General features: G+C 33.3%; 1 protein-coding gene across 2 annotated transcripts; it reads right to left on the bottom strand.

Annotated features, from left to right (window-relative positions):
• Positions 1-203: 203 nt before the first annotated feature.
• Positions 204-9811, bottom strand: LOC133298516 (U11/U12 small nuclear ribonucleoprotein 59 kDa protein). Of its 2 annotated transcripts, XM_061497816.1 has the most exons (9): positions 9504-9811; positions 4506-4720; positions 3962-4304; positions 3769-3852; positions 3155-3220; positions 2635-2707; positions 1405-1790; positions 1075-1115; positions 204-507 (listed from the first exon to the last, which is right to left on the bottom strand). In XM_061497816.1, the coding sequence occupies exons 2-9, from the start codon at positions 4682-4684 to the stop codon at positions 429-431; spliced, it is 1251 nt and encodes a 416-aa protein (XP_061353800.1). In that variant the 5' UTR covers positions 4685-4720; positions 9504-9811; the 3' UTR covers positions 204-428. The 2 variants fall into 2 exon arrangements, with proteins under 2 accessions (XP_061353800.1, XP_061353801.1); XM_061497817.1 differs by lacking the exon at positions 204-507 and having other exon boundaries at positions 1071-1115.
• Between the last annotated feature and the right edge of the window lie 2174 nt (positions 9812-11985).

An 11985-nucleotide genomic window follows, 5' to 3' on the forward strand; every position in this document is an offset into this window, starting at 1 on the left:
AACCATAAAATCACTCTGTATTAAACCCCAAATGACTAGAGGCATCCGTTAATGACATGAATAAAATTATATTTAATTGTAAATCACTGTCTTCTCTACATAGAGGGCAGAGTATAACGATTCTTATACGAATTTTCATTTAATTGAAATCGCTACTGTAAAAAAAATAAAAATGTAATTTTGAAAAATGATTCCAAGAGCATTTTTCCTTTATTTTACTGTACATTCAACAATAATGATTATCAGCATATGAATTGAAGTTAGTGCCATTACACAGGATGAAAATCCTACATTAGTAATATAAACATGCCACCACAAAGCTTATTACCTGGGGCTGGCCAGGAGCACAGTTCAAACCTTCAAAACTTTATATTACATCTATGTGCAAAATTGGTGATGAATTTGCAAGTTTGTTGAATGTTGACTAATCATTTAGGCCTCACCAAGTAAGATGCCCATATCTCATTGGCTGGAGGAGGAGGTTGAACCCAGTGCCCTGGTATGCGGCTGCACAAATTTGAAAGGGAAAAAAAGTAAATTCAAATAAGATACTCAAATGCTTTATTTTCACTTTTCACACACACTGATATAAGCATACCAGAATAAGATATAAGCAAACTGATAAACTTGCACGAAACAGAGGTGTCAAGGAGTTAAGATAAGGAATAAATATCAGAATAAATTCCTGTCGCAGCTATAGCACTAACATGTGAAGTATGGGCAGAGGTATGGGAGGCGTAATATTATGGTGTACAGATCATTAGTGTTATAATATATGGTGACTTTGGTCAGAGTCTTGATCTCTCATGGATATATTTTAATGACAACCTCCAATTTTCTCTCTCTTTTCACTCAGTTATGAAATGCAATCTAAGAAAGATATGCCTAAAGCAGAATATTCATTAAAAGTAACTTCGGTATGCCCTTAAAAATGAGTGTAAAAAATTCATCGATGAAATTTATATGTAAAGTTACATTGAACACTCATCCCTTAATTTTTCACCCCATTTTAAGGGTATACCAAACTTTCCCTGACAATGAACTATTAGCAGATTCTTCGTTCTTGTTTCTTACCTTCCTCCAGGTCTGATATAGGCATCCCATCCTCTTCTAACCTGCATGAGATTATAAAGCAGCCTTAACAACCAAGAACTTATAATGAACATGTAAGTGAATTAAACATAAGGTGATAATGATAATAATAATATTGATGATGATGATAATAATAATAATGATAATAGTAATAAAAGTAGCATCATTAGGCTATTAGTGCATCGGTTGTAGAACTAGCAGCTTTCATACCGAGAAAAGATCTACTAATTACATATGTATTCTAAGGTACAAAAAGAAGAGTGGTGATTTGCAAGAGATGTAGAATTTAATTAACAAAACTAGTTGAATTACCTCGATTAGTGTGCCCATGTCATTGTTGCTTCCATGATAATAATGATAGAACTCAATAGGTAAATTTGCCAAAGGATCATATGCTGCTCCACAGCTCTGTCCTTCAGATGATATTTTACTAGATTTCTTCTCATCAGCTGCACCAGAGCCCTCTTCAGTTACACTATCAACTATTTTCTCTTTGCTCTCCTTAACTTCAGTATCATCATTGCTTCCCTTTGAAAGTTTCCCTTGATTCTGAATAGCTTTCCTGGATTCCTCAGCAGTTGCAATTGCATCTTTAGCAGCATCTGTTTCAGCTGCAACCAAAGCTTCGCGCTCCTCTTCTTCCACTGCAGCCTGAACTCTCTCAAGAAACTTGTCATCCTCCTCTGGGAGAAAATGGCCTGCATAAATTGTAAAGAACCATAGTCACGTTAAGCATGAAAGGAAATTAAAGGTGGCGTATGTGAAATAAACTCTTTCATACACAAAATGTGAACATTCTGAAAGTTTCCAATTAAAAGCAAGTAAAACCATGTCTGTTATATTATCAAATTAAAAATGTATGGTTTCCAATTGATAAATAGCAAATTTGTCAAAGGCGTTTCTCATGATACATTTATAAGGTGAATAGGAAGCTATTCAGCTCTAAACAATATGCTAAACATCAGAGCTTGAACTCAATCACACAATTTATAAATGAGATCAATCACAAACCTGCATTCAGGAATAAGAATTTAAGGTAATTGTAAAGAACCTTCAGGTCACCACCCCAAAAGCTAGCTCAAAGGATGAGAGTGCCCAAGACCTTATAAACTCCATATTAGTTGCATATACAACCAATATGGGACTATATATCTCAACACACCCCCTCACACGAGAGCCCATTGGGCTTGAAGAGTGGACAATGCAACAGGCCCAGCCTACCTGTGCTAAGAAACGCCACAAGAGAAAGTGAGGGGCGGCGAGACTCTGATACCATGTAAAGAACCTTGAGGTCACCACCCCAAAAACTAGCTCAAAGGATGGGAGTGCCCAAGACCTTATAAAGACCACATTAGTTGCACATACAACCAATATGAGACTATATATCTCAACAGTAATAAATTATTATAAGAAGTTCAAAAGTTAATATGGCGGCAAGGGTGGAGAAAACAAAGCCAAGCAAACCAACAAAGAGTTTGAGTGATAATATGCAGCACAATCACGACACAACTAACTTGAGCGGAGTGATTTTCTTATGTATACCTTGTTTTTTCAACTTTTGTATCCTTATTGAGCGTAATTCTTGAAGCTTCTCCACTATCAAGACAAGCTCTAGCTGTGATATAAAATGATGTAAGAGAATTGGGTCAATTGACACCCGACAAGTGAGGAGTGAGGTGAATAAAAGATAAAAATTCATGATCCATACAGATTGAATAAACATACAGATGGAGTTGAAAAGCAATATGCTTCTTTATTAATAGACTTTGTCACAAAAAAGAGAGGCACTGGACGCCCTTTGACAGCCTCAAAATGAACAAAAAGGAAAGAAAAAAGAAAATAGAAAAGACAAGAAACCAGCAAAACAAGGAAAATGATGGTTAGGAGCTAAGGAACATACCATGTTGAAATTAAAGGGAAAAATTGACATGATTTAGGTAGTTAATGAACACATTAGAAATAAAAGCCATGACATATATGAAATGTTTGACCAATTTCTTCAGTATTAACAGCAACCATACTTTCGCAAAGATTTACCAGTCATTTGTACAAAGAAATCTACCTCATGCTCTAGTTTCTTCTTCTCTTCTTTGGCTTTAAGCTTGGCAATTTCTTTCATCTTTGCTACCTTCAAATAGACATGCTTCAGACATTACTAAAACTTGCATTGCAAACTGATGTGGCCACTATTATATCTATAAGCAAATTCCCAAACAGAATGAATCACTAGTCTCCTTCCCCATTTTCAGTCAATAAAGAAAACATAGCGGTGAAAGTTCGAAATAAGCAAGAAAATGGGCGCAGCATGTAATTTGAAAGTTGAAACAACATGCAGAGATGTGCTATCAATTAGCTCCACACTTTATCTGGATTTATATAGGCATAAAACCAGTACAGTAACAGGGAGTGCACTATTGTAATGATGATCAAAATACTAATACTAACAATAATTATGAGAAGTTAACATAATTGACTAATAGTTCATATTTATTCAAGCATCAATCCTTGAATTTTGTCAGAGACAGTAATCATATATCTGATTTTGATTTATTTATTTTTTTGGAATAAAATTGAAATCATGTTGACCTCGTCTTTCATTTAGCCTTTGGCAAAAAGAAATTACCAAATTCCGTCAAAATAAAAAGTAGGTATAATTTGCAAAAAAAAGTTCCATACCTTGCTGTTTGCAATGTCCTTGGCAATCTCCCTAGCCCTCCATTCATCAGCTTCTTGATCAATTTGGTCAAATTGCTCACGCTCCTAGATTTTTTTAACAAAGAAAGCAACCAAACAAAGTTATCAGTTTCAAACGGCAGTTACAATGAAGGGCAAGGAAAGATTCTCACAAAAACAAACCAAGCAAAGTAACCTTTGCCAGCATTTCCGCAATACGCTTCCTTTTTTTCTTCCTCCAGAGTTTATTCCTTTTAGACTTATGCACTTTATTTGCAAACCTAGCCACTGCAGATTTCTCCTCCCATGGACTTACTTCATCGGTAACATATCTAAATGGCTCCAGCTGAGCTCTTAGCTTTGACATCAAAGAATTAGCTGCTTCCACAGCCAATGATTCTTGGGTTTCTATACTAACCCTTCTGTCTTCCAGACATTTTAGAAAATCAGAAAGATAAGGTTGGTTTGAGCCATGTTTTAAGTCTTCTAAAGACCCTTTACCATCTTTAATCATCACCAACATCTCTAGCTCCTTCTGCCTACAGAAAATAACATCAAACTAATTTCACAATATCAAATAGGATGTACCAAATTTAATGGGTTTTTGGATTAGCTTATTTTGTGTTGAGAAAAGCTTATAATCATAATTTAACTGAGAGAGCTTTTAGCTAAAAAACTATTAGAGTAAAGATTAAGGTTAGAACAAAAACATGTACTAAGTTGAAATAAGAACAACATACATTGCCTTTGCAAGATTGAGGGTAACTTGCAATTCTCTGAGTTGATCACACACATTTATGTTCTCCCAAAAGGAACTTGAATTTGGTGGTTCAGGTGGTAATATTGGAAACCGTGGAGGTCCAAGAGGAGGTGGTTGTGGTGGTGCAGATTGAAAATGAATCGGATTCATTGCTAGCATTGAGTATTGTGTGATTCACAGACCCAAAAAAAGAACCTAAATACAAGAATAGCATTAGCAAGAGTCAATAGCATTAAACAAGAACAAAGAGGAAATACAAATGATTTGTAAAAAAATTGAAAATATTAATCTTGATGAAATGTGAAATTGAAACAGACAAAACATCTACAATTAAAGACATCTATATCAAGAAAAAAAGGTGCAGCCTAAAATCAATGTTAAAATATTGTGATACAGAATCAGATTTTATTATACTGACCCTCCAATCATGTTCAGAGTAAAACTGCTGAAAACACAAAACTTTAGTTTCACTCACACAACTCATCAAAAACAGAATAAATTCTCAAGTGTGTTTCTCGCAAAATAATGAGCTGATAGGAGGAAAACGAGAAGGAACAAGAAGAACAAAGGTTCAGGATGGCAAAGTGGTCTAAGGCACGATCCTCAAGTTCTTTTGGCATTTTACAGTCTTTAATCCCTAACAATACCTAATAAATTCCAACTTTAATCCTTGGAATTCAAGGAAAGCTTTTCTTACCACACTAACATAACAATTGTGGCTTAATCACTCAGAGAAAAAGAGAAACATTCAATGAATTCACTTCCATTATACTTCACAATATTAATTTAGCTATACAAAGGCATTTAAACTTGGAATTCAAACTCCAATCCTTATGAATATTTGTACATGATATGTAAGAAATCTTCCAAAAAAATCCTCCCTCTCACCCCCCAAAAAAAAAATTATGGATTAACTTAACCAAGCCAATCACACATAACTCAAGGTAGATCCTGTGGATTTAATCTCCTGAAATAGTTGAATATATGAGCCCCGATGAATCTTGCATGTGAGGTAACTCAAACTGGCTAGAGTATATATACCTAGATGCTATGTTGCACCAACATTGACACGACACGACACTCCGACACGTTATGACATGTTTTGATATTAAATAATATTTTTATTGAATAGTATATTTAATATTCAATAATTTAACAAAAAACGAAGCTAAACTTATAATACCCATCAATTTTGCAAAGAAACATAAGATATTCCAAATATTTACCTTAAACTCAATAAAATGGTAATCGTAATCTAACGAATCTAATAGTTGGAACTAAAAAAACGCAATGCAACACAATCTTTGAACCCCTTTTTTGATTCTCTGTAATGCATGTTGAAGTGTCGGACATGACACTTCAAGTTTTTTGAAGTGTAGGTGCATCATAGCTTAGATGAGCAGAGCTCACACATAACTCTTGAAGAATATCCAAAGGAAGCAAGACTTCCTACCAGTATCATATGCAAATAACTCCAACACCTTCAGTGAGAAAGTCAAAAAACTTTTTTCAACCTTACAGGAATTAAAAATATATATTTAACATTCAAGAGCCCAAAACTATAAAGTCCAAAACTATAAAGTACAGACACACCATTCTAGTGCCACGGACACATGTCCAACACAACACATTGAAAACACATGCTCGTCACGAGTCCATTTTTTTTTTTTAAATGACTCAACATAGCGAGACATGGCATAGACACACCTATTTAAATTTAAAAAATAATATTATCAATCATAATAATAACAACACAAGATTGGGTCTGTTTGAAACTTCAAGGAATTTTTTACTCAACATCAACAACATCTTTATCCCAAACCAGTTGGGGTTTTAAGAATTTTCAATAATTAAAAAAATAAATAAGGCAAGGGTACTTTTGTCACATACCAAGTTCATTTCTACCAACTTTTTCATTTCGTTTTGACACATATGACATATATCAAGATATTGTAAATATTGAAGCTTATATACATGATATCATGAATTATGAATCTTTTTCCTTAAATTATCAATCATATATATATATGTGCATACTAGGTCCTTGTTCTTCAACTTTTAAAAAGCATTTGTGCTTCACAGGTTCAAACCAGTTAATGATAAGATGTTCAAATTACCATGATCCTAATCCATAGGATAATTGAAATTCAATACCAAGAAACTGATACTTAAAAAAAAAAAACCACTTCCTATTAAACCCACACTTGCAGAAAAATTATAACAATGCTGTTGAATTGGATTTGAGTTTGAAACCACACTTTATGCTTATCAACGCATTCCATCACCAAGTTGAGAATGGGAAAACAGTGAAATGGCTCTCTGATACGATCCTAGTTAGCAAAAGGGTATTCTGTTAGAAGGTGTAACACATGCAAGGAGTGGAATTGATCCAGCCTAGCTGACGTGGCTGATGGGGATAACAGAATTGGAGAGATTGTTAAATAGGGTAGTGTGCATTGGTGTAAGGGGGATCTGAAATCTTTGGCAATTGCTTGGGCCCTTTTTGGGATTGGGAGAGAGTGGAACCTCTCGTATGTGTTCCACACTATCTTACTTTTCCTTGCATTGTGATTTCTTTCTGGTTATTGTAATTTCTTTCTGTCACTGTAATTTCCTGTTTTCTACAAGATAGTTGTAAACGAGTCTTTGTGTAATCGTTGTTATTTCCATATATAAAACTATAATATTCAGATCCATATTGCTGTGTTATTTCCTTTAATTCAGTACATCAGTGGTTGGTCTGTATCACTTTCCTTCCACATTCAGTTTCAGATCCTTAAAATGATACAAAGTGTTACCAACAGAACACATTCAGTTTCTTACGTTAGTTACCAACAAAAAGGATTCACATTCAGATACCAACAGAAGTTCATGTTAATATGGTACCTGCTGATGCTGAGTAGAGCTGACAACTATTGGGCCAGCTCGCAGCAGTCCAAGACACTATTGGGCCGGGCCAATTTTATTGACACTGACAATTTGCTAGCCCAATCCAGCCCTTTGCAGGCTGTATGTTAAGTGGGTGGGCCGCTGTTCCATTTTTTAAAAAAATTTAAAAATAAATTTCACTTCGCAACCACATCAATATATAGGAGGGAAACCTTGACACAATGGTTGGTGTTGTTGCCATAAAGGTCACATGATCAATTCATGTAACTAGTCTCTCGCAACTGCAAAGTAAGGCCGCCTACTATACAACTACACAATTGTTCTGAAACTTTCTTGGACATTGTGCACTAGGTTGTCAGTAGCGGCTCGTAGCGCCGCTAAACCGCTACAGTAATGGGTAGTGGCCGCTGGCCGCGACGCTACCCGTTATTTGACATTGATTGTGGAATTATGTGTTTGATTTTGTGGAATTCATTGTTCATTTGTGTTTAAATCCCGTTATTTGACATTGATTGTGGAATTATGTGTTTGATTTTGTGGAATTCATTGTTCATTTGTGTTTAATTTTGGATCCTTCCTTTATGTTCCTTGTATTTGACATTGATTGTGGAATTATGTGTTTGATTTTGTGTAACTTCTTATGTTTGAGAATTTATATATTATACTGTTAGTATAATATATGTGGAATTAATACTTCACCGTAGCTGCAATACCATTACCCAATACACCGCTATACCATTTTCGCCATTTTCGGGGTCAGCCGCTAAATGCTACTGACAAGTATAATTGTGCATCACTTCATACATCCAGGATGTCCTTTTTGTTAACCACATTAATATATACAGAATGTACTGATATATATAACATCTATATCAAATTTTCATTAATGATGAAAGGCATATTAGGAATAAAGACAATAACTACAAATCAAAAGACTCAATGGAGTTATATATCAAAAGGAAAAATTGGGCAATGGGGGCACAAGATAACAGAGAAGAAGATGTTGCACAATCCAACATTCTAACCGTAGCTGAGTACAGCATGTTTCAAATCTCAAGTACAATAACGGAATGCAATGAAGTATGAACATCTTATTTCATTAATAAGACACACAGATAGGCCAAAGTAATGATTGAAAGGAAAAATAATTGAACATATATGCCTCCGAATGCAAAATATGAAAAGTAGCATCCTATGACTGAGACAAAACACAAATTCATCATACATTTGAAGAATTCCACTTGCAGGCAAAATGAAAATGGGGACGAAAAAAAATAGAAACTATCTCATGTACGAATACACAACCACACAGTGAAGCTCGCTGGTACTCGTCGCTGGACGCCGGTGCTAGTCACCAGCAGAGTGATAGTCGTCGCTCTCAGCCGCCGCGGTTGCTTTCAGCTGCTCTTTCACTGTGGCCGATCACAAGAGCAAGTGTTCTGAACTTTCCATTTAGGAATTTAGGGGGTAATATAATAAAAACCCCACAAAAGGAGAATTTTACATCATAACCACTCTTAGTAAAAACAAAATAAAAACAAAAAGGTGCCAAAAAAAAAAGGTTTCAAATCATTAAAGCAGCAAAAACATTTTAAATGAGGAGTACATTTTAAAGATAGTTTTATCCCAAGGTTTGTCTTTTTGAATATGTTTAAATACATGAATTTAAAAGTACTGAAAATATAGGTAGAGAAGCTCATGACAACAGCTGCAGATATCAGCCAGTGTGCTTACTTTTGGTCTTTTAAAAAACTTTCAAGCATGTAATGTGAACCTACTCCTGCGATGATGTGTCACTGAAACTATTGGAGAATAAACCTATAAGTTATAATAGTTAATACTAATCATCTTTGCTTGCTTGATTCAAGAAACACAGCCAGTTGTAAGAGTATCACTTCATTAGGGCATTTCATCGATCACATACAGGACATCACAAAATTGGTTCCCATTAACCCACACAAATACAAATCATATATAAAAATAATCTCCACATTCCATTTACCAAAACAAATGCTTCGAGATAAAAGACAGAATTTGGAAATGTAGTAAAAATGTGAAAATCACAAGACTGGAACAGATAAAGTTTTACCAACACTGTTGTAGTTGATGGCAGAGAAGCAGAGTAGCTTCGAATCTGCGACGAACGTTGTTATGCTGCTGAAAAATCTAATCTTTCTTTGCAAAAATCTTTTTCTCAATATCTTCACCCTTTGATTATACTTTTTGTATCCAAAAGCTCCACTCCATTAGCTAGCGCAGCAAAAAAAACTTAATAGATCATTCGGTCGGTTGGGTGTTCAAGATCTCTTTCGGATTGCAATTTAGCCTTGTGTCTTTGGGTTTGCAATTCTATTTTCTGGTAGAGCCTCGTGTGCTGATAAGTGTTATAAAATTAATAAAAACATTAATAAGAATTGGAGAGTAGAGATAAGAGAGAATTGTTCTATTGTCACACACTTATAATGATGTCTGAGAAACATGAAAATAAAAGTTATAATAACCGAAATATTAATCTAACGGTGATACTATCTTCAATAGCCCTAACGTCTCCGACATCCATAATTTATGTCTTCAACGTTCATAACGTTTTCAACAGTCATAACAGTTATATAATAGATATGGACAACCAATAAATTATTTATAACAAATAGGCTTTTTTTCTTTTTGATAATCACAATAGGCTTAATTGATTGTTTTTTGTTTTTGATTTTCCTTAAAATAATTTTGTAATTTTTTTTGTATTTTGAAAATTTAATGTCAAAATATAAAACAAAAACAATTAAGATATATATCCTTATGGTTTCTTTTTTTGCAATTAATGTAGATATATTATCTACATTCGAGCTCAAAAAAAATGTCATTTTGGGAAAAAAAATCAAAATATTTATAGTTATAATTTATTTCAAGATTATAATAGTCTTTCTCATTATAATTTTTAATCTTTCAACTCAAAATAACATTGTTTTGGAAGTGATAATAGATAACTTATCTACATTTACAGTAGATATATTAAATCCTATTCTCTAAATTTGATTCTAAAAATTAAAAAAAAATTATAATTTTTAAAACTATTTTTACAAAATTTATCAATCAGGTATTTTTTTGTTCTGAAAATAAAAAAAAAAAAAAATTCGAGAAGAAAAGTCAAACCGGCCCTACGTAGGTGGCCTAACCCGTTCTTTTTATTTGGCATTATTTTGTTAACAATTATTTTTTAATTTTGGTAAATTCCAGGTAAATAATGTCAAATTTTTCTAACTATGTAGTGATACCAGGGGTGCTAAACGAGCTAGGGACCTTTCAGGGATCTTTGGCTTGACTCGTGAAGGCTTGAGGTTACATGTCTAAAATTGGTTGTTGGCACCAGACTTAAACTTGTATAAAAGCTCGTTTAATAAAAAGGCCTGAGACTCCAATTCAAGAGCTCAGCCTTAGTGCCTCTTAGACTGGCCTAGTATATTTTTTTATTTTTTATTTTTTATACTACTTGTAATAGCCCCACTCTGTTTTCTCAATTCATTTCAGCCCATTTTATTGGTTAAACATAATTTTTGAATGATTTTATTCTATATTATGTTTGGATATACCTTGAATTTATGAATATTTATGAAATTACTAATGTTATTGATTATATATTCTGTTTGGATAAATTTTTATTGTCTTAATTTTTTAAAACTTACTAACAAGCTAAATCAGACTTTTATTTTTTGTAAATAAGTCAGGCCATAGACCAATAATTATATTTCTAACAAGTAGCAGGCTTGGTTAGGGTGACACATTTAAATACAAGCTTAGTCTTTTAAGAGCAAAGCGGTTCGACTCGGCCCGTTAACACCCGTAGCGATACCCCCTTACAAAATATCTAATTGATTTTTAACCATATTTTGAAAAAGAAAAAAATTATTTATCATTTCAAAAGATATAATTTTATATCATTTTAAGTGAAATAACTCTATTTTCTTTAAAAAAATTGCAATGAAAAATTGAAAATTGTATTTATGTTTAATAGTTTTTACGGAAAATTATATTTACAATTTTTTTTATTATTGTTGAATTAAAATCAAATTGACGGTTATAAAATGATATCAAATGAAACTCATTGGTTAGATTTCGATTCAATCATTAAAAGGTGATAAAAAAAATATTTTATCAAGGATTTAATGTTTCTTTTTTACACATAAAAAATGTGTGGATTTTCTCCTCTTAGGCTTTACCCATGTCCATGTGTGGTACATGTGGTTGGGGGAGAAATATCAATCCCTTTTATCAAACCTTAAATAAATTTTAGTGCATGAGATCACTACAAGTCTACAACAAACTGCAAGATATATATGATCATTTGATATACGTTAAGAAAAATTAACTAAAATTTAAATTCCTTATTAATATCAGATAAGAAACATTTCAATTATTGATTTACATTAGCATCTTATGTGGCAAATTCTTGATGGCTCCAATCCAACAATATAGTTAATGATAGTATTTTATATGTGACCATTTGATGGAGATGGATGCTATAATAATTTTAGCATCACCACATCATTTAAAAAATCTCAATCGTTAATTTAATA

The sequence above is a fragment of the Gastrolobium bilobum genome, unplaced genomic scaffold (assembly GCF_033153095.1).
Source record: "Gastrolobium bilobum isolate Gb01-03AN ecotype WA unplaced genomic scaffold, APGP_CSIRO_Gbil_v1 utg3741, whole genome shotgun sequence".
Lineage (NCBI taxonomy): Eukaryota > Viridiplantae > Streptophyta > Magnoliopsida > Fabales > Fabaceae > Gastrolobium > Gastrolobium bilobum.